Source organism: Onychostoma macrolepis, chromosome 02 (assembly GCF_012432095.1).
Source record: "Onychostoma macrolepis isolate SWU-2019 chromosome 02, ASM1243209v1, whole genome shotgun sequence".
NCBI classification, from domain to species: domain Eukaryota; kingdom Metazoa; phylum Chordata; class Actinopteri; order Cypriniformes; family Cyprinidae; genus Onychostoma; species Onychostoma macrolepis.
The window spans coordinates 2,793,932-2,817,926 of NC_081156.1; the positions used below are offsets into that span (position 1 = coordinate 2,793,932).

General features: G+C 35.8%; 1 protein-coding gene across 2 annotated transcripts in view; it reads right to left on the reverse strand.

Moving 5' to 3' along the window:
- Positions 1-23,995, reverse strand: part of egfra (epidermal growth factor receptor a (erythroblastic leukemia viral (v-erb-b) oncogene homolog, avian)) — a 57,600-nt gene that overhangs the window by 2,990 nt on the left and 30,615 nt on the right. Inside the window, exons 2-27 of one of the 2 annotated variants that reach the window (XM_058749132.1) lie at positions 20,142-20,293; positions 19,733-19,919; positions 19,065-19,199; positions 18,900-18,968; positions 18,013-18,131; positions 17,503-17,644; positions 16,730-16,846; positions 16,237-16,363; positions 15,980-16,053; positions 15,764-15,854; positions 15,457-15,656; positions 13,041-13,173; positions 12,439-12,529; positions 12,066-12,223; positions 11,887-11,928; positions 11,075-11,126; positions 10,689-10,811; positions 10,270-10,368; positions 8,848-9,033; positions 6,834-6,989; positions 6,451-6,526; positions 6,165-6,311; positions 5,820-5,917; positions 5,576-5,740; positions 3,284-3,325; positions 474-576 (exon numbers count right to left, since the gene is read on the reverse strand). In XM_058749132.1, coding sequence (XP_058605115.1) covers positions 474-576; positions 3,284-3,325; positions 5,576-5,740; positions 5,820-5,917; positions 6,165-6,311; positions 6,451-6,526; positions 6,834-6,989; positions 8,848-9,033; positions 10,270-10,368; positions 10,689-10,811; positions 11,075-11,126; positions 11,887-11,928; positions 12,066-12,223; positions 12,439-12,529; positions 13,041-13,173; positions 15,457-15,656; positions 15,764-15,854; positions 15,980-16,053; positions 16,237-16,363; positions 16,730-16,846; positions 17,503-17,644; positions 18,013-18,131; positions 18,900-18,968; positions 19,065-19,199; positions 19,733-19,919; positions 20,142-20,293 — 3,084 coding nt within the window. Of the gene's footprint in view, positions 1-473; positions 577-3,283; positions 3,326-5,575; positions 5,741-5,819; positions 5,918-6,164; positions 6,312-6,450; positions 6,527-6,833; positions 6,990-8,847; positions 9,034-10,269; positions 10,369-10,688; positions 10,812-11,074; positions 11,217-11,886; positions 11,929-12,065; positions 12,224-12,438; positions 12,530-13,040; positions 13,174-15,456; positions 15,657-15,763; positions 15,855-15,979; positions 16,054-16,236; positions 16,364-16,729; positions 16,847-17,502; positions 17,645-18,012; positions 18,132-18,899; positions 18,969-19,064; positions 19,200-19,732; positions 19,920-20,141; positions 20,294-23,995 lie in introns of both variants that reach the window. The other variant, XM_058749123.1, reaches the window with a different exon arrangement.

The following is a 23,995-nucleotide window of genomic DNA, read 5'->3' on the forward strand; positions in this document are numbered from 1 at the left end:
AATACTATGGAAGTCAATGGTGCCCCAGAACTGCTCTGTTTCCCACATTCTTCAGAATATCTTCCTTTGTGTTCAGCAGAACAAAGGAATTCACACAGGTTTGGAACTACTTGAGGGTGAGTAAATGATGACAGAATATTCATTTTTGGGTGAACTATCCCTTTTTAAAGTTTGGGCTGTTCCGAATGCAAACACCTAGAGCCCACAAGTAGTGTATACTGTACATACTAGCCGGACAGCCTCTGATGATTTTGTTTTATGTAAAAAGCAGTGTGAAAATTCTTTCAATTTTGCTTCAGACAGCTTTGAAAATACACAAGGGTGAGTAAATGATCACTCTCCCTTTAAGAGTACAAATCAGAACAAACCACAAGAATGCAATATCAACACTAAGCAACATCGAGGTGCTCATTTCACCATAAAATAAAATGTTTTTTAAGTCTTTAAAAAAACCCTCTAGCCTGTGCTCGTACCATTCCAACCTGGAGCGGGCTGGAAGTCTCCCTCGTGGAAGCGTTCTGTCGGATCTGGGATGTAACGCAGAACCATGCTGTTCTCCCTTCCAGGGAAACCATTCTGAGAGAAAATAAAAGTATATTACTTAGCAAGTGTTATCATAGTTAAACCGGTTTCATTTCCTGTAATTGTCAATAGGTGAAGATTACAAAAGCACAGCTGGGTACAGTTGCGCAACAAGTAGACCTTTGTCTTACATTTCATTTTTATATTGTGGGTGTTTCTTCAGCTGTGCAAACTTTTATATTCAGGTTGATCCATTCGTATTAAAAAATACATCATAAAAAAAACATTTTTCTAAAACTATGATCATTTGAACATATCGTGTCAATATTTATTGTCTGAAAAAATTATTTATGGAAATTTTCACACAAATTCTATAAGTCTCTTAGTTGTGGGATTATTTACACCATGACCAATAAAGGTAAATATCATTAACAGTATTTTATTGTGTGCAATTTTCAATCAATCATTTTGTCAAATTATGAATAAATAAACAAATATGAACAAATATTTAACTATGCATTTAGGATACAAAAAAAAAAATAAAAAATTAATTAATGAGAAAAACAAAAAATGTAATTCCCTCCACGCCATTTGCACTAAAGATGTCCTGGTTCCAGTATATATGTTCATATTAACAATACAAAATATAACAATTGCATAAGAAATTATTTTAAGTGGCAAATAGTTAAAGATATATAACAACTGCTACTGCGGTCTTAAAATCTATTCGATTTTCTGCTGTTTACTTATTTATTTATTTTTTGGTTGTGCAAGTTATTAGTTAGCAATGTGATACGGTCTTGATGTCTGACTTTATAGGCTTGTCTTAATGGTTTTTCTTAATCTATTTTTGTTTTGAATTATGGAGTTCCTCATGTGGTCCCCTACATGTAAATGGTCTCCTATATGTAAAAAAAAATAATTGTGGGTGTTATTTTTGATTCTGCACTCATATTTAAAAAAACAGATAAATGCTGTAGTTAAATCACTTTTTTCACTTAAAATTGCTAAGGCTAAGAGTTTCTTAGCTTTTGCAGAGTTTAAAAGAGTGATGCAACTCGACTTGACCACTGCAATTCTCTTTCTATTGGAATAAGTCAATCTAATATGAATTGTCTTCAAATAGTTCAAAATGCAGCTGTCAGATTCCAGACTGGCACCTGGAAATTTGATCATATTTCCCCTATATTATGTTCTCTGAACTGGCTGCTGTTCCACTACAGAATAGATTTTAAAATTCTCTCTGATCTGTTAAATCTCTGAGTTGAACTGAGCAAAGATTGTTTATGGTCCTGAGATTCAGATTGAAGTTGAAACATGACCGTGTTGTTTCCATCAGTGGTCCAAAACTGTGGAATAGTCTTCTGGTTTCCCACAGATTAGTTTAATCTGAATCTGAATTTTTAATCTATATAAAAAGCCTATAATTTTACCCAAACTTATAACTGCTCCTACAGTCAAAGCTGAATCACTTATTAGTAGGGATGCACCGAAATGAAAATTCTTGGCCGAAACCGAAAACCGAAAAAAGAAGCACCGAAATAAATTATGCCAATTATTAGTACCATTGCATTTATGGCTATGACTGTGTACTAACTTTACTAAAATCAAGGCATTGCAATTGCATAAATTAATATTAAAGTTTCAAAGAATAAATCAATTACAAATTATGCAAATATTTATTTAGCACATTGCAACAATGCACAGTATAAAATAAAATTCAAACTAAAATGTTTAACTTGACCCCACTCATGTGTACATTAAATAATAATGTACAGGCCTACTGGCCTGCTGAAAGGTTGTAAAATTAAATGTTCTCTCATAAAAACAAAGTGCATTTAGGTCAAGTGCATTTTAATTTTTTCTCTGTAGGACTACTACAAGAAAGTGCATTCAGAACAAGTGCAACTGCTTAAAGATACGATAATATTTTCTCTGTAGGCCTTCAACATAATAGTGTATCAAAACAAAGACTGCCATAGCCCATATGTTAACTTTTGTGTATGTTTATGCCCTTTGCCTTGACACCATCACTGGGAAACTTCCTTGCCTTTTCAAAAACGTCCGCCACAGACGGAGTGGGCGTGCTCGGAGGCGTTTTCCATTTCTGTGCCGCGTTCCTCTCATATTCAGCGCAGCGATCGGAATGTTTGGATTTCAGGTAGGGCTGCACGATATTTTGCTCACGCGCATCTCGACAGTAAAGCCGGTTCCGTGATTAGCGCTAAATCTCCATCACCTGTTTTCAAATGGAGCGGCATTTAATACACAGCCGTAGTTCACTGACAAACTACGCAATTCGCGCTCAGAATCGCAGATGAATCGCTTGCGATATTGAACGTGATATTGCGTAGTTTGTCAGTGAACTATGGCTCTGTGTATTAAATGCCGCTCCATCTGAAAACATCCGTCCACACCGCAGACATGTTGCTTCAGACAAGCACGTGCAGGTCGCGGTTTCTGTTTGCGTCATCACAACATTTCGGCTGTATTGTTTCGGTGATAAAAGTGTTTCGGCCGAAAACCGAAAATGCACTTTTAGGCCATTTTCGGTGGCCGAATATTCGGTGCATCCCTACTTATTAGTGTTTTGATGTCTCCTCCCTTTATTGCATTGAGGCCTATTAAGTGTATACACACTTATTATGTTTTTAACGTTTATTTCAGTATGGTTTGTACAGCACAGTGGTCAACTACGGTTGTGTTTATTGTGCTTTATAAACAAAATGCGATTTCATTTGATTTAAAATGAGTAACTTACCCCGTTTCTGCTATGACAGTTCCCAATGCTGCTGTTGAGACTCTGAAAAAAAAAAAAGTAACCATATGTTTATTATTAACTCTTTAAATACAAGTATACATATTTGTAACATAAACCAAATACTGTTGTGAAATAAACTATTTTTCGCTAGTTTTTCAATAAACAGTGGAAATGGGTATTGGAAGCTTGATTGAACTTTATTGGTGATTCTAATAATGCACCCCAACGGAGTGCAGCATTATTATATGCACTTATCTTATAATAACTTGCATATACATTGCAAAGCCATTAAAATAATTAATTGTAAGGAACACATTTTAATATGGGAGGGGTAATGAAACATTTAGCTGAACTTGCAGGACTATACAACTACTGATCTCCTATTGACCCCTGTGACCAACACATAAGGTAATGTATTTTTGGCACTTTTTTGTATTATTTCTAGTCGCTGTTTGTACTATGGTTAATCTGTTCAACTGACATAAAAAGATGATTACCGAGGACTGGATAAATCTTTGTATTCAGCACCACGTGCACAAAACAGGCCTGTACCTGTTACGAGGAGAACAGAAGCCAGCCTTATTGAGGCTCCTGGACCATAACAAAACCTAGTCAGCAGTTCACGTAAGCATGTCGTAGGTTTTCTTTTGCAAAACACGTTCATAAAATACAAGGAACTAGGAAAAAAAACATACGCTAAATAAGCTACCATCTGTCAGAGAAACTAAAGCCTTAAATGGCTATGCCTCAATGACTGTGTTATATAAGACTCCATCTGAGCTCAAGGCCTTCGTTCTGCCAGAAAAATTTTAACAAGTGTTGCCCGCGAAAGCAATCAGACTTGAAAGGCTGAAGGAGCTTTGCACGCACTTAGCGGCAGGCGTGAGGCCAGGAAACACTCAGAACGCTGAGGCCTGGCGAGTCCTCTTGGACAGACATGCTTTGCTTTTCTGCTGCGGAACGGTCATTAATCAGGAGGCAGCTGGGAGGAAGCGGGGGAGAAGGTGAAGAGACAGAAGGACAGCGGAACAGGAAGTGGGTGAAGGAGGCCAGGCCAGAAGAAGACGAAAATCAGGCCAGGTACATACGCCTCTGCAATGTGAACTTTCTGTCCTTTTGAGTGAAAGCACACAACACTGTCATCAGATCTGATATCGCCTCCAGTCACTGCATTACTGGTAAGGACTGTTCAGCTGTGACAGATGTTTTAAGATGGGCTGTCCATACAGCTATTGCAGATTTATATAATAAATATACACTGCACACATACATACATATAATGTAAAAATTTTGGATGTGATTAATCGTAATTAATCGTTTGATAGCACTAATATATATATATATATATATATATATATATATATTTATATATATAAATATAAACACACACACACACACACACACAATATATATATATATATATATATATATATATATATCAGTTTTAAATATTTAGGATTTCTTCACTTATCGGCATTGTGTAGTATTGGATGTATATTCGCCGATATTGAATGCTCTTAAATGTAAAATGCGAAACTGTTTTTAACAAAACTTAAAATGAATATTCATTATTCATACTGTAATTATGATGCTGTGATGCCTAAATTAACTTACATTTTTAACTACTGATTTTATTTTTATTTATTTAATTATTTACTTTGAATTTATTTAAACAAAATAGTATACATTTTAATATTGGTCATTTAAGGTAGCAAGGCTGCATTTACATGATCAAAAAACAGTAAAAACTGTAATTGTAAAATTTTAAATAACTGGTTTCAATTTGAAGATATTTTAAAAGGTCATTTAATCTTCAGTGTCACATGATCCTTCAGAAATCATTCTATGATGCCGATTTGCTGCTCAAGAAACATGTCTTATCATCAGTGTTGAAAACATTGTGCTGCTTAATATTTTTTGTGGTGTATTTTCATGATTTTTATGTTGAGTTTTTTTTTTTTATTAATAGAAAGTTAAAACGTACAGCATTTATTTGAAATATATATATATATTTTTGTAACAATGTCTTTACTGTTGCTTATTTAACGCTGAATTTAATTACAGTATTTTCTCTGCTGAATAAAAGAAAACATTACGCTAGATTATGCCATGATTTTAACCTCTGTTCTGTTGAATTGAGAAAACTAATCATATTGGCTGTCATGTAATCTTGTACGGTGTCTTTAGCATTTTTACATTGAGGTTGAAACTGTATATTAGTAATGCGATGAAGTTTTATAATTACTTATAGAATGTCATGAACTGAATATGGACCAGTAGAGTGTGTATTACCACAGAATGGAGCAGCTGTGTGCGGGAGGTGCTGGGGCTGCTGAAGAAGCTGTGATTGGGCACTAAATACTTGTCTGCATCCACAGCTTCATCCAGCTCTCCACTCATCAGACTGCGGTAGAACTTGGAGTCAGAAGGACTGGGTAAATGCATCCGATCATCACCCTGCAAACAGGAAAACACTCATCAGTGATTATACATGAGCAATACTCCAGTGAAGAAATCAGATTTGTGCTTCTCTCACCTGAATGACGAGATAGCGGGGCGGGTCACGTGCCATTTTAGTAAACTCAGCGATGAGCTCCCTAAAGCGAGGTCTGCTCTCTGCATCGATCATCCAACCTGGATGAAAACAGTGACGTGATGAAAAAGAATTTAAGTTTAAGAACTATCTCCTGACACCTTAATGGTATTGCTTTATTTATTATGCATAGGTATAGATATTAGATATTGGCTGACATTGGATTTTTTAAATTGTGCACGCTCAAAATTAAGCATTTAAAAATTAATATTAATAGGTTTCATGAGTAAAAACCATTTATTAATTGGAAAGAAAGTATTACATAATACAGCAATGATTCAAACTTACATTTGACCATTATCATGTACACGTCAATGGTGCAGATAGGAGGTTGAGGAAGTCTTTCTCCTTTCTCTAGAACTTCAGCAATTTCACTTGCAGGAATCCCATCATAGGGTTTTGTTCCAAATGTCATCAGTTCCCAGACTGTCACACCTAAAGTAGTGTATCATTCAATTCATTTTTTTCTTTTTTACACTGATGTCTATACAAGTAAAATAGACTACATTTTTTTCAGCTTCACCGTCTGAAAAAAGCAATGGCAAATATTTCTGACATTAGAAAACTTACTAACCATAACTCCAGACGTCACTCTGGTGGGTGTATGTCCTGTGCAGGATGGATTCCAGCGCCATCCATTTTATTGGCACCTGTTGAAGGATATTGATAGATGATAAAAAGCTTTATTTCAAATGTTAGAATTGGAAGTGAACACATTAGATGCATTCTAAAGATGAACGTCTGATTGTTAGTAGGCCTAGCTTTATACCGTTGAGACACTAAAAAGGCCATATTCTTCACATTTCTGTAAAGCTGCTTTGAAGTGATGTGTAAGGCGAAAAGCACTATACAAATAAATTTGACGTGACAGTTTAGGGACAGTTTCCGTCTAGTAAAATGAAAAACCGCTAAACTTCTGTCAACAAGATCCACTTTCTCAAAAAAGAAATAACAGACCTTTCCACCATCTGCGTGATACTCCTTCTCATCGGCATTCAACAGCTTGGCCAGGCCAAAATCAGTGATCTTCACATGTTGAGGGGTCTTTACCAACACATTACGAGCAGCCAAGTCTCTGTGCACAAGATGGCGCTCTTCCAGGTAATTCATGCCCTAATAAAAGTCAAAGAGAATTCCAAAAGATTTTAGTTGACATACAGTAAGTAAATATAATGATGTACTCCTTCAGGCTGGAATAAAAATCCACTGACAACAGAATAAAATGCATTAATATGGGCTTCATGACTGCATAAATGTTATAACATGTAAATACATGACTGTATTTAAATGTTATGATACAGAAGTATTTACATGTGGAACTTCAATAATGCAATTATGAAAAGACCAAGAGCAAAGTGTTTATGAGTCACAATATGGAAAAATAGCAGAACTCACACACTGCAATACTTCAATATGTGGCATTTATTATAAGAAGTGAATTAATTCCTATTATTTGCACACGTGAATAGTAGATTTTCATGGAACATACATAACGAATCTGACAGCAAACTGACTAATCATGACGTGTGACGTGACTACAATAAATGTAAATATTACCGTAATCATTTATTTAAAATAATTTATTTAAACAATAAATAACTGTTTAAAAATTCTGTATTAAAATATCTATTTTTAATCATTAATTGTACTGAGTACATTAAATTGATGTCCATCTGTTCATCATCAAATCCAGTGATCGATCACAACAAGTGAAATGTAAAATAAGTGTAAGTAGGCACTAAGAAGTGCATGGATAAAGGAAAATATTATATGGATTATTAGAATTACTGTGCAGTATTCAGGAACATGAAAGTATATTTGATCAAGCTTTTCTCAGAATGTTAAATCAACATATCAACCATATCGTACATTTTCCAGTCATATTCTGATCAAAGTTTCTCTCAAAAAGGAAATGTTATTCCCTGAGCAGTGAGGACCAAAAATGCCTGTCTGCTAAAAGAATCTGCACAGCTACTGATTTGCACTTCAGAAATTAGATATGACTAAAATGAATGTTTTGAATATTTGTGAGCGGTACAGATCTGTGAGTGATATTACTTATTTTTAGTTTCATATCACCAGCAAGAAACCTGGATAGGTGCATCAATTCATTCCAAATCTAAAAATTACTCCTTTTATCTTCTAGTTCAGCTTTAACCACAGCATATTAAACCAATTACATTTTGCCCTTTTCGTTTAATCATACAAGACAGTGGGAAAAAACTATAAAAGAGTTTAAAAACAACAACAAAAAAGAGAACAGGACTCAGGACGCCAATCGATTAATGATTAATCAAATTAATTGCTAATAAGCATAATTAATAATTGCATTTTAAATAATAAACAGTGTTGGGAAGGTTACTTTACGTAATAGGTTACAAATTACAAGTTACCCTATTTAAAATGTAATAAGTAGTGTAACTATTTCAGTTACTTTATTACATTTGATTACTTTTTGATTACTTTTCTAAATTTGTAACGAATGTTTTCAATTGTTAAACATTTTAAACCAGACAGGGTTAACCTTAAAGTATCGTTCATCGTTCATCACCTGAATTAGGATTATAACAAGATTATAATCATTTTAAAGTACAGCCACCAAATCCGACTTTACTTTGAGATCGCTCTGAGGTTAAATACAGATTTAAAATCATAACAAGAAATAGTAAATATTAACAGAAGAAGTATTGAGATGTAACCCCCTTTGTAATCGTTAACATTTTCATAAGTACCTGTAATTTAAATCCACATTTGTTTCTCAGTAACTGTAAAAGATTACAGTTACATTTATTTTGTAGTTAAATGTAACCAGTTACTCTCCAAGACTGATAATACATTTAAATAAATGTAAATAATAAAAGTTTGAAAAGAAAAAATTTAATTTTAAATTCAATTGACATCTCAAACATCTGTTCATCATCAAATGAAATGACTCAGTGTATAGCAGCAATTAAAAGAACAATCCATTTACCTTAGCAATCTGCACACACCAGTTGAGCAGGTGTTGAGAGCCGATGTTGTCCTTGTTTTCTCTGACGTAGTCCAGCAAACAGCCGTAGGGCATCAACTGAGAGATAAGTTGGACGGTGGAGGTCAAGCAGATGCCGAGCAGACGACACACATGAGGATGCTCAACGCTCGCCATCACATAGGCCTCCTTCAGATACAAACAAATGAGATCAGCATATATATAGTATACAGCAACGATGACAAATACCGTCGCTGTTTATACTCCCTACAGACTTCAAATTAACAAATGAGGTGCCTTGAGCACAGTAGAAAATATTTGCAGGGATGGATGCCAGGAGTTCTGAAGAAAAACGCTTCAGGAAAATCTAAACTTAGCAGGAACACTAATAATCAAACCCCTGGGCAATAAAAGGATTTTTTTCCTAGACGACTTAGAGCTGCCAATACCAACAACTTTTTCCTTTCAAAAAATGAGGGAGTGACTGGTCTCTGTTTCAGTCTCAACTTCATTTATTTTTTTCTTTTTAATTAATATTCAAAGGACTGCACAGATCTGTTAAATTTCAGATTCTGCAGATTCTCAAAAGGTTATACTGGCTGTTTACATAGATGAGCTATCTTCAAAGTGACCTTGAGAAGCAGCCTGCACAGCCACATCCTCACAATCAAAGAGAATATTGGAGGAAATTACATTCTTTGTGTTAGAAAGGTCTTGTTTGCTGTTGCAGTGATGGGGCGCATGCAAAAAGCTGGAATTCCTCCTCCAGGTTGAAGTTTTCTGTTCTATATCAACTCCACACAACATCCAGCGGGACTTGGTCAGATTACCCTTTAACTCAAGGTTATGTAGGATAGATTTCAGCTGCGCCTGTCACTGGAGAATAAGGCCTTTTCTGTGCAATCATTATCTTAACTAGAATGACGAAATGTCGGTTTTATTGTCTGTGTTTACTTAAATAATTTACATGTTAATCGGATCACACAGATACAGTGCAAATGCATGAATAATAGAATTATGGGCAAAGAATGTAGGGAAAAGTGTTTGATTTTAGAGAAATACACAGCCAACTTTCAAATGTTGTCAAAATTTAAAATGATTTCATTCAGTTGCTACAGCAGGCTTGAGTAATAAGCACCAGTCCAGACTACAGTGCCCCTAAAAACTATTTGGAAATTTAAGACACACTTAAAATGTAACTTCATTGCATTAGATACAAAATATCTGCAAACAACTCTGGACATTTTCAAACATCTTTTAATATTCAAATATCCTTTAGTATGTAACTTGTTGAAGCCTCTTTAATTGTCTATGCATTTTTTAAGCAGCAAAACCGACAACAACACCTTGAGTCACATGCAGTTAAAGTGTGAATATGGTCTGATGTGACATAACGAACACCAAAATTCAGACTCTGATACTCACATCCAAGATCTCCTGGTTCGCTTTGGGAGACGTGGCTTCTCGTAAGACCTTAATGGCAACAGGGATCTTCACACTCTCTCCCTCTGGAACCCACAAGCCCTGCAGGAATGGACACATATCTGTTTTATTATCTCATGACGCAAACGAAGAAACACCCAGTGTTTTGTAACCGATGAGGTTTCAAAGCTGAAATCATCTTGAGATAAAGAGATAACCTTTAACCCATATCAACAGCTAACTGAGATTGTGGTGTAGAGAAAATTAAGAAGGCATTGAAAGAGGAAAGATGAAAAGCACGTAGGAACACGCATTTAAATAAGCAACCTTAAAGGGATAGCTCACCCAAACTGAACACTGTTTAAATGATGACAGAATTTTCATTTTTGGGTGAACTGTCCCTTTAAATGGAGGTCAGTCACCTTATACACAGTGCCGAAAGCTCCGGACCCAAGCACTTTGATTTTCTTGAACTCTGTCTCTTTGAGGATGCGCAGCAAGGCCTGGTTGGGGGCTTCGCCGCTGGGGGTCAGAGGCTCCACTAGCTGTAGAGACAAATAGAGTCAGGACACATCCTGTTTTTGAATGAGTATGGGATGACACAGATCTGTCTGTATTCACGGAAGCTATTGTCTCAATGACTGATTTCCATCAGCATTCACTGTTGACACTACAACAGTAAACTGGCTTCACTGGATCGATCTTATACGGTTTCACCAAGCTATGGCAGCTCAGCTTCCTTAAAGTGTTTGGTTGTTTAACAGCAGATACTCAGAATATTCAGATTATGGTTGTCTTGTGATCTGACCTCTCTTTCTTGCAGGAGTCGGCGTAAAGTTCTCTTCCTCTTGATGTGCCGTCTGCGCAGAAAAACAGCAACTCCTAGACCCAGGATAACAAACGCCAGCAGACCTCCAACCACACCAGCGGCAATCATGGGCAAACCCGAACTTACAGACGAAAGGAACATTACTGAGTTGAACTTTCTGCAGTGGAAGATGGTCCTCAGATGGAACTGACTGAGTGGTTATGCTCTTAGATATTATTTAGATTTATACCATGTGTAGAGTTTTGAGTTTAAAATATTGCATTTGTTGTCATTGGATATTATATGAATTAATTTATAGAAATATTTATGTTTTAGATGTCTTTGGATTTATTTAGAATTTAGATTTCTAGGATAAAAAATGGTATTTATTTGTTTATTTTTATTTTTTTAACCCCCCACCCCACCCCTTATTTTAGTTCCACTTTAAATAAAACACAGGCCTGTATATGATTTATAGACTTATATATTAATCATAATAATAATACTGGATGATGCATCATCATCCTGTACAAGCTAAAATCATTTCTAGATTTCTTTCACTTCAGCAGAAAAGCACAATCTCAAGAAGGATATTTTCCTTTATTTTTCACCATATGCATCATTATTCCAAACTGTGATGAAGGCTTGAGTATTTGGTACCATTTTCTAAAAATATGCAATAACACACAGCCTCTTTATTACTTTTTTGACAGAAACTATGGTGATATATGAGGATAAACATTATGATTCTTGGGATATTCTGGAAAAGAGATGTATGCAGCAAAGCATTATGGGACAGATTCTCTTCTCACCCTTTGAAATCTTTGCAGTCTTTCAGATCAGGCCCAGTACATCTGCAATGCAAAACATAAATTCCATCAGTCACAATTAGTGCACACTGCAATCCCTGATGAACCTGGTTAAATTACACAAATGACCGTTTCATGTCATTACATTCAAATGAAAGCATCATATACGATGCCTCTCTCACCCCTGGGTGCAGTTCTCATGACAGGGCTGGCACTCTCGCATCGCGTCAGCATATTTCCAAATTAGTACGTCCTTCTCTCCAGGTATGCCTTGTGGGCAGCGTGTTACACAGTGCGGCCCATCTTTGTAGTTTGCACAAACTGTACATTTGTCGGGTCCCTGGACGAAAGTTGGCAATTAGATGGCAACAAGCAACTTTTCTATAGTCTTCAAGTGATGTGAATTTAATGATGTGTCTACAGGACACAACTGGGACAGAAAACATTGGTTTGAGAGACCGGTGTGCTGCCATCAGCTTTTTTAAAAATAAGAATAAACACTGTTTACTGACGGCAGCAGAACATGTGGTATTGTTGAATGGTTTTGATACTTACAGGGCCGGTGCAGGTCAGGGTTTCATTCATGAGCAGACATTCAGGGTCGCAATCGGCACACGTTTTATTGACCTCATATTCACGTGGTTCACTGTATGGACAAAAAAAATACATTCTGGTCAACATAGTCGAAATCATAATTAAACAAAAAAATGGTAACACTTTAGTTTAGGGACCAATTCTCACTATTAACTAGTTACTTATTAGCATGCATATTACCAGCATATTGGCTGTTTATTATTACTTTTAAAGCACATATTAACGCCTTATCATATTCTAAATTCCTTAATGTAGAATGTTAAGAGTTAATAGTGACAACTGGTCCCAAAACTAAAGTGTGACCAAATAAAAAATAAAATAAAAATAGTTGTGCCACTTTTCCAGACGTTCCCATGCCCTATTTCTATGTTTCTTTCATTAAAAGTAGGCCAAAAAAGTAAGGTATTATGTGTAGTCAGCTGGCCATGAGTGGTTTAATAAAAATAAACACATTTAAGATAAGAATTTAAATGTTTGCATTCAGAGACATGGCCTGTTGTAGAGCTGTTATTTAGCGTTTAAACATGGATAAACTGAGAAGGCGTAATAGAGCTCTCACTCACCCAGCCAGCAGGTTGCAGGAAGCCACACAGTGTTTTTTACGGGTGTAATGCTTACAAGTGAAGCACATAGTGGGACCAGGACCCCAGCAGCCATCATTTGTGCACATCTCATCACACGTGCTGTTCTGATTTGCTGTAAAATGTATTCAGATAAGATATCAACACAAAAGATATGGGTAACACTTTATTTTTATGGTCCCTTTTGAGCATTCTGTTGACTATAAGTAACTTTGCACCTAGACGTCAACTAACTCTCATTAGAGTATAGTAGTAGACTGTCTGCTTAATATCTGCCAACTCTTCATTGTGATGGTATCTCTGCAAGTATGTCAACTTATTCTAACCCTAACCCTACCAGTCTACTAATACTCTACTAACACTCTAGTGAGAGCTAATAGATATGTAGGTGCAATGTTATAGTCAACAGAATGTGTTAAAGGGACCATCAAAATAAAATAAAGTGAAACCAAGATATGTGTTTTAAAGTCAAATGTCTGTAAAAGGAAACATGTAAAACATTCCATTACAAATGGATGCTTGTATTTAAAGGAATAGCTCCCCAAAAGAGAGAATTCTGGTACTATTTACACATGCACCAAACCTTTAAGTATTTATTTTCTGTGGAATGTAGAAAAATAAATTTTGAAGAGTCTTCGTTAACACTTTAGATTTGGCAACACTATTAACTAGTTGCTTATTGGCTGTTTATTACTAGTGTTGGGTAGTAACTAGTTACTAGTAACACATTACAGTAAAAATATTACTACCTGGTAACTAGTAGTGTAACTAATTACTAACAAAATTTAAGTAATAATATTACAGTTACCATCAATCAATCAATTACATCAATTACAACAATCAAATTCAATCATCCCAATTAATATTCATAATTGTTGTCATACGTGTATGCATGTGACATCACCAACGCAGCAAGCTAGCTTCGTCGGAAGATGGAGAAGCCCACATCATATAGCAACTGGAAATACATCCATTATTTTAAGTTTGTAGGGCGACAGGATGACAAAAACATCATTGTCACATGTAAATTGTGTAGTGGTACTAAGACTTTATCTACTGCGAATCCCAACATGTTTGGATGGTTCTACCTGCTTGAGCCCTATTGCAGATTTTACTATATTGCTGCTTTATTAAATAACAGAAATTGTTTTTTTTTTTTTGTTTTTTCTAAAATGTGGCTTGTCGTCAGTTTGAGCCAGTTGTACACTTCATTCACCTGGAACTTTCATGGATTCAGAGGCTGCAAAAAAAAATGCAATTACCAATTTTTTGGGATGTGATGGTAAAGTAATGTAACTAGTAATGCAACTAATTACTGTTGGCCGGGAGTAATAAGTAATGTAAAAATATTACTTTTGAAAGGTAACTAGTAATGAGTAATATAGTACATTTTCTGAGTTACTAGGCCAACTCTGTTTATTACTTACAAAGTACATATTAATGCCTTATTTTGCATGATCATATTCTACATCACTTAACCCTACCTAAACATAACTACAACAACAATCTTACTTACTATAAATAAGCAATAAATTAGGAGTTTATTAGGGAAAACTCTTAGTTACTAGTGAATATGTGTTTTCTAATCTAAAGTGTTACTGAAACCTCACACATCTATTGTAAATTGCACTTCTGCTGCTGTTTATAAGTTATATGAACAACATTTATGGAGCTTCCATGATGTTTTCTGTACTTTTTTAAGTTTGACAGATGTGGTAACCAGTGTTGGGGGTAACGCATTACAAGTAACTCGAGATACGTAATCAGATTACTTTTTTCAAGTAACTAGTAAAGTAACGCATGACTTTTAAATTAACAAGAAAATATCTGAGTTACTTTTTCAAATAAGTAACGCAAGTTACTTTGTTTTCCTATTTATTCACTGACACCTTTCCTGTCCCCGTGTTAAGAGAAATTGGGAGTAAATGTAGTGACAAAGGCATTTTCTTCAGCCTGAGGCTTATTAATTTCACTCTTTGCGTGAAAGGGCCTTTACAGTTGCCAAAATATAACTTTTGGGTTTTCTGTTATTAAAAATAAATAAGCGAGCCCAGCCCAGGTGACAAAAAGTAACGCAAAAGTAACGTAATGCATTACTTTCCATAAAAAGTAACTAAGTAATGCAGTTAGTCACTTTTTTGTAGAGTAACGCAATATTGTAATGCATTACTTTTAAAAGTAACTTTCCCCAACACTGGTGGTCACTATGAACTGGATTTGGAAAAGGACTGCGTGAAGATTGTTTGAAAGCTCTCCTTTTGTGCTTTACAGAAAAAACTAAACAAAAAACAAAATAGACACACAGTACAGGGTTGGGATGACATAAGGGGGAGTAACTTACAACAAAATTGTCATTTTGAACTGAAATTATTCAGGTGTTATTGTGATAATTCATTACCGCAGGTGCCAGCATCAGCATTTCCTAACATTTTGGCAATCTGTTGTTTAGATTTGAAGAGGCGTTTCCAGTGTTCAGGGCTGGTGTAGCAGAGATCCTTATTCTGAGCGATGACCACATCACCGTCACTGATCTCCCTCAGAGAACGCAGGCCGAAATGTGTGATTTCAGTTAGGGTGACAGCAAAGCTGAAGGCACCTCTGTGGGAGCAGGAAGGAGACATAGGGTGTCTTTATATACGAAACAGCAATTTATTGTCATATGTCAAAATTCTCTGAGGTTGCTGACATATTTTTTATTGACTTACTGCTGTTTTGTACGTCCACGGATGACCTCAAGGTTTTCAAAGGCACCGAGGGATGGCATGTCTTTTGGCCACTGCTGAATCACCAGGTAGCCTTTGAGTTAGGAGAGGAAGAATATCTTCAGGAATGTTTACGAACACTGAGGGGCTAAAGGTCCCCTACATGAAACACCATTTTAACCATTACATATGTCCAATATTAAACCACAGCATTCTCACCAGTGATTTCTTTTACAGTTTTGAATATGTTGAGCTTGGCCGGGTCCAGTCCTGGAGTTTTAGTATGCTGGTCACTGTAAATAATAGTAATAAAAAGGATATCAGAGATTGTAAAAGATTTGGCTCAATCACACAAATCTAAATAATTCAAAAATGGAAAATAATCAAAGTATAATTGTCTTAAAGCAACATGGAATGGTACTTGGCAATGTGGAATCATATCGTATTTATAAGAGAGTGTGAAGCATCCTTCTCACCCATTAAATGTCGTGGTGAGAATCGCAACACCTCCGCTGATTTTTGTGCAGTTCTCAAAGGAATCAATGTTGCTGGCATTGATTGACAGGACGTTGGCCAGAGGCCCCATTCCCAGCCCATTGCAAACTAGAGGGATGGTAGGAAACATTAAATATTAACTACAACTTCTTTCTCAAGTAAAGAATTAGCCGTGAAGGCAATAATAAATTCAACACTTATGCCACCAGTAAATGGTTTAGACACACTTGACAAAACTAAATTTGTGTCTGTCAACTATCCTGAAAACAAATGCAAACATAGAAGTACACACATTATTATTATTTTTTTAATTCTATTAAAATAAAAGTTGTAATGCACCAAAACAAGAATAATGTGCTTGCTCAACTAGAAAAAAAAAAAAAAAGATAAACAAACAAGCTGGATTTTTTATTCTTTTTAAAGGAAAATGTTGTTGCAAAACAGCATATACCCGACCAGCAGTCTCAACTGTACCTTTTGGACACAGGCCATCACACTTCTTACATTTCCGAACTCCACCCTCATCCACCTCATAGGTGCCAGGGCTGCATGTTCTTACACATGCCCCATGGTCTGTCACGACATAGTTGTCTGAGAAAAAAAAAAAAAACACCAAACCAGCAATCACTCCAGAGTCCTTAACCACAACCAACCAAAGCAACACAACACAACAGAAACTGATGTTTGCATCAAATAATTCTGTCATGGTTATGTTGCTTTCTGAAATGTTATTCAGAAACCAAAGTTGAGCAACAGTTGAAGAGTATTTCTCTCTGCCTGGAATGTGTCATTTTTATTTTAACCCTGGTTCCCTAAAGCATTAATCTCCAGAATGCAAGAATTCGAGATTTAAAGCGATAGCTCACCCCAAAATGAAAATTTTGTCATTATTCACTCACCCTCGTGTTGTTCCAAATCTGTATGAATTTCTTTCTTCTGCTGAGCACAAAAGAAGATATTTTGAAAATGTTGGTAACCAAGCAGTTACCAGTAGCCATTAACTTTCATACTATGGAAAAATATCATGGAAGTAAATGGCTACAGGCAGCTGTTTGGTTATCAACATTCTTTAAAATATCTTTATTTTGTGTTCACCAGAAGAAAGACGAAAGGTTTGGAACAGCATGAAGGTGCAAAACTTTTCATTTTGTCATGAACTTTCCTTCTAACAGCTTGAATTCACATGGTTATGGTTCTGTGTTCAACCAGGAAGACAGAATGAAGAATTGTATCTTGAAGGGCCTTACGTGGGCATATCTTGATGCACGTTGCCCCAAAACTGTATTTCCCATCAGGGTTGGGAGCGAGCTGGTGGGTGTTGGGGTCGTAGAGCATGAGCCGTGGACATGCGTCCTTACATGTCCTCTCATCCTGGAAGTCCTTACAGGCCTACAGAACACACAAACAACATTTCCCATGAGCGCACTAGTCTAAAAGTATTTTCATTGCCCTTGAGGTTACTTTTACTGCAGCTGTAATAAATGTTTCAGTGTAAAACTGCAGACATGCCTTGTACTGTTATTTAATCAAAATAAGTGTGTTATAGTATTTAACACATTCAAGCTGCTGTGAATTTCTCACATCTTGAGTCATATCACTGTCGTTATTCACTCTGAACTAGTTCAGTTCATAATTATATCCAAACATTATGTCTACAGCTATGGATGACTTCACTAACTGTATGTATGTATTGAAAGATGAATGAGCAAACAAGTGAATTATTAAGAAACCAATCTTTGTATATGTGCGGTTCTCACCAGGCAGTCGGTGGGTTTGGGTCCAGTGCAGCCAGCAGCACAATGTTCGTTACAGCAGTCAATGGGTTTGGGCCCCTTACACCTCCCTGAACATTGCTCCGCACAGATCACCTTAGTCACTAGATACAGAGAGAGAAGAAACTTCACGGATCCTGACAGTACTGTCTGTGTTTGCTAGAGTTGAGCACAGCAACAACAATTCAATATTCTTCTGAAGAGTTTTCAAAACATTCTTCTGGGAGTCAAGTAGTGCTTTTTCAGCAGTTGTGAAATATAAGCCAAGGATCAACTAAATAAACTAAAGAGGCACATTAAAAACTACTCATAAAGCAGACATCCTAAATTGTTACTCCAGTGCATTTTGCAGTGGGACTATGGATTACTAACCCAGGGTTAAATATAAACAGTAAAAGATAACCCAGGTTTACCCTAGGGATACATATCAAACTGGTGCCAAAATTTCAAGTGTAAATGCCATAATTTAATTTAATTAATTAATTTATTTGTTTAAATGTTTCTATTTAGTACACATCCATTCAAAATTACAGGTGTTTAATAATAAAAAAAGAAACAATCAAAATTGATTAAAAGCTTTAAACTGATCAAAACTGATTTCTATATTAAACAAATGCTGTTCTTTTTAACATTCTATTCATTAAAGAATCCTGAAAAATGTATCATGTGAGCATAAGAGATTTCCAGCTAAAGTAGCGTACTGTATACGGTGTGTTGTTTCCAGTCACTAACATTTGAAAGGTTTTCAATGTTTTGTTTTCATTATATCTTTATGAAACACCTCTAAATAGTATGTTTTCACTAATTCAGTAAGATTCAAAAAGGTAGAAAATTTTTTAATTCAGTCTCTTGAGTAGTTCAAGACCACTCACTTTTTTGGCAGTTTTGGGGACCAGGGCCCCAACAGGAACCATTGTAACAGCTCCGGTCACACTTCTTACCTGTGCGAGGTAAAGTAGAACATTCTCATGCAAAATGCAAAATTAATTAGTACCATTTAATATAAATTTACAAAAACAAACTCCTATGGGACATACAACGTTCTGCTGTGCTTGGTTCTAGCTCTATGTTTGTAGGCTGGCTCTTTATGTTCAGAATGTCAGTCCACTGGATGGTCTCCACGTTACATAAATGATTGTTACTGGAAAATCTTATTCCACCCTTCAGTATTTCTAGAAAAGGAAAATGAAAGTGTTTGAACAATGCTTTTCCATATGACAAACTTCACATTTGAAATACTGGTCTATTAATATTTTCCAAATATAACTTCACGAGTTTGTGCGCCCATATAATCTTAGCATTAATGGTAAACAGATTTGGCTTGATGTCCGCAATGGAGGGCTCAAGCTCCGATAGCCCCCCTATAGACAGAAGGATAAATGAAATAAATATACATAAAGGAGGAGATGGGGAGGAGGGATGCCGAAAGAGCTAACGACGGAAGTGGTAAGAGGCTGTCTTTTATACTTGGATATTAATTGGAAGATTAGATGGGTGTACTCCTCCCGAAATTACGTTAATAACTTCACTTCCAGAGCTGGGTATGAGAATTAATGAATATACAGTAATTCCTTCAACAAAACAAATGTGCGAAAGACATAAATATAGGTCATTTAGGAGCATTTGTTATTCCTATTTATCAGGAAACATGCATGCACACACACACACACACACACACAAAGAACAGTTTTATATAACCACATACCAGTTAAGCTAGTCAGTGGCAACTGGTTCACGCCTTGTCCGATGCTGTCGTTGTAGTTCAGGAGGACAGCTAAAGCATATTTAAAATTATAAAGAGAGTGGCCACGGATGATGCGCAGATTCTCAAGAGGGATTCTAGGAGCCGTGTTGATCCCAATAAGAACATAGCCACCAACTTCTTGGATGCTCTAAAAATCAGGAACAACAACACAAAATAACATTAAACACAAAACTCACTAAGCCTACAACACTGTAACTATATAAAGAGTTGTCTGGAATAACATATTACTTAATTTTATAAAAATCTGCCAACATGCTAAAAATATGGTTTACAGATGACTTACAATACAACCAAACACTAAGGTAACAGTAAAATAACATTGATCATAGTGTTTGAAAATATATCGTACCCTGAGAAAGGACAAGTCATGTTTTTCAGTCACGTATGTGATTTCCAGGTTTTCCAGAACGACGGTGCAGTTGCTGTACATTTTTACCAGAATCTGATAATGGTCATCCACTGTTCCCAGAAGAGTCAGTTTGTTGTTCGCTCCCTGACACACTTAAACACACAGAGAGAAAGAAAGCCCAATTAAATCCTTCTGAGGTCTTTATGGGAAAAAGTTAAATACCAGCAAAACCAGCAGAAGCAAAAATGCTATCTGGTGGTCGTTAAGTTTTCATTACTTTTGCAATTTGGTTAGCTGTTAAACCTCCCAACCAAAATACCTTTGAATATACTTTTGAACGCATTGAAATAATTTTTATTAATTCAATAATAAAGTAAGACATGAATTAATGGTGACATCACAAATAATAAAACTGTACCAAAAAAAAAAAAAAAAAGTACATTCGTATTCAAATCAATGAATCAAAGTTTTGTACACAGTTTAGCAACAATTACAGTCTTGAGCCTTCTTGTGCATTTGTGGAATTTTAGCCCATTTTGCAATGCAAATTTGTTCCAATTACACAAATTACATGGGGAGCATCTGTAGACTGCAATTGTCAAGTCAAACCACAGGTCTAGGCTCTGGCCAAACAATTTCAAAATCTTTATTACACAAATAAAAGGCTAAAATGATTGCAATAAATCAAATGAGGCTGCTGGAATTAGAGCCGATCTGAGGCATATAGGTGCCTTTTGCAGCTAATGAACCAGTCAGAATTCAGTGTAGGTGGGCGTTTGTTTTAAGTGCTCAGAGCGGCAACGGAAAGACTCTGTGGTGGGCCAAGATAAATAGTGCTCATGGCAGAGAGCTCCTCTGAATGGTCCGAGCACTTATTCTTTCTCACACACTCATTTGGGAAAAAAACTACTACTTCATTTACTCAGTCTGTTTTATATTGCTGCAGAGACCATTACGATTCTGACTAAAAGGCAAAAATAGTATTAAAGCCACTAAAACTTTAAGGTTTTAACGATTAGTGACAGAATTAGTCATCAACAACTCCTATTTTGCACCACAAGATATCCCCAATGAGACAAACATCTTAGCAGTTTCCACTAATAGATGCATCAGACTGTTAAATTGTGAATAATTACATTATTGCGTATGTAATAATTATGTTATTGTGTAACAGAAGACAGATCCAGTCATTTCAAAAGTGACTTCACTTGATCAGATGCAAAGGGTGAGCAATGATTTGAAGGAAATCAGCATTTCAAAATGCTAGATGAGACACATATGACAGACAAAATAACCTCAACACAAAGACAAAACAATGAATCAACAATTATGTATTCATGGGTCATGGTGGGCTTCTTGGTATAGATTCTTGTTCTCTCAGTTCTAGTTGTAGTTGTTTTAGTACATCAGTGTAGCTTTGGCAGCTAGCTGTTTTTTATTTTATTTTATTTCATGTTTATTTTATGAGCTGCTCATGTGTAAAAGAGCACAGTGCCATGCTACACTCTGAAACATACAGTGCATATATGTATTTAAGTCAGTCTCAGCCTTTGCGATTTGACAATCTCACTGAGCCATATATCAAGATTTAATGTAACTCAAACCACATTAAATATGGAGTCACTTGCAACTAACATAAATATTGTTTGTGCTGACCATGGTAAATTACTGGGTGCCATAAGAATTTAAGAGACGTTTAGAAACCAAACAGAATAATTTAGCATGCTGTTGGACCTGTGAGGTTTTTGGTGCTGTGTTGATCACCTCAAGGTCTACTCTGGGTCCTGAACCAGTTGAGAACCACTGCACTAGTCAGTGGAAAAAGCATTGTTGTGTGGGTGGCAATCCAGATCTTTAATAGGCTTAGATAACAGTGAGGCCAAACAACACAACCAGTCTCAGGTCAAAGTTGTTTCTAGTTTCAGGATAAACTAGTCTCCACTTTCAAAATGTATGTTGACGGTTTAGAGGAGCCAGCTTGAGACAAGAAGGAGTCTTGAAGAATGGAGCTTTATAGTCACACACGCGTCTCTCTCTATAAACACTGAATGGATGAACTGTACAACACAATTGCAGAATTCACTCTTCCAAGCCTCCTTAGCAAAACTCATAGTATTGTAGCTTTGATGAGGTGTTGACATGGAGCAGGGGCAATGCTCGCTGCCCTGAGGTTATTGGGTCTCATTCTTTAACGTGTCTGGTCTTGAAGGAAAAGCTTAAGCGACAGAAGTCTCAAAAAGGTGCTTAAAAAGGCATTAAAGTGAGAGTTTACCCAAATATGAAAATTGTGTCATTTACTCAACCTCGTGTCATTCTTTCTTTTGCAGAACACAAAAGTATATATTCTGAATGTTTTAACTGTGATTGTACATACAGTGAAAATCAGTGGGTTCCAAATTTGAATTGTATAGACAATAACATGAGAGTGAGTAAATGATAACCATTCTTATTGCTGGGTGTATTATTTCTTTGAGTAATATATCAACAACCTTGACTATTTTAAACAACATATTTCTTGATTGTGTAAAAGTATCTCCAAGTGTGACACATTTCAAAACTGAAACTATTTTTTTTTTTTTTACCCACAGGACAAACCTGTGGTCATATCCTAGTTTCTTTCATTTTGGTGCATTTGCTGAATTGAAAAACAAGTAGAAAGATTTTTTTTTTAGGCAACAAAGCATATCTTGTGTGTGATATACATTACCAACAAATTGCAAATACCAACATGTTCTCACTCTCAACTCGTCATATATGGATTCTTAGACAGGACTCCTTGGCACTGAGTATCCTTTAAGCATCATTTTTCAACACGCAAGGTACACTATTACTTTTATTGAGAAACCTCTGGTGTCGATACAAAGATGCAAAGAACATCATCATTAAATTATATATTGGGGTATAATACTGTCATTATGATAAATATAACATTCATTCAAAAATTTAAAACCAAGTGTTCTGAGGGCAAACGATTAATTTTATGTGAGGAACAAACCCAAAAGCGATCACCACCTCCAGCCATAATGTTCAAATTATAAAGACCTTACGTCAGGTTTGATTGTGAAATACCATTGGCTATGTTTGTGACCGACTGCATCATGCGAATGTTCAGATTTATCTTTTGAATGGGATATGACTGCATTATGACTGCCCAATTTGACTGCACTCTATTCCTCACATAAAGTTAATCTATAGCATCAAAAGACTTGGAATATAAATGTTTTCTTGTCTGTTTTTGCAATAAATAGCAGTGATGATACTTGTTACATGTTACATGCCTGTTACATGTTTTATATTGTTGAGAAGTGACTAGGGTAGGGCTGAGGTTATAGGTGCTCAAAAATATCCATGAAAGTATATATATATATATATATATATATATATATATATATATATATATATATATATATATATATATAGATATAGATATAGATAATTATTACTTTTAGAATTGCATGCAAAGAATTACATGCATCTGGATCGATGGTGTACCCTTAAAAATAAAAGTGGTAAAAAGTGACTCCAAGGGGTCCTGACCAAGCGTCCATGTGCGACGAGTTGGAAGTGAAAACATGTTACAAATACAAACTTCAAACTTGTTTAGATGGATCTACAGTATACAGTATTTGCAAAGGGAATGTTGAACTCATGGTATATCTCAGAGCAGTAGTTTACAAACTACGGTTGAGGTCCCACCAGTGGACCTCAAGAGGATTCTAGGTAATCTGTGGAAATTGGTATTTTTTAATTATTATGTACTTTTAGGGCTGTCAAAGTTAACTGTACAAGAATGATATGTATTGCAAAAAGTGGTAAACAAATAAATTTGATGTATTCGATATTACATTATATTT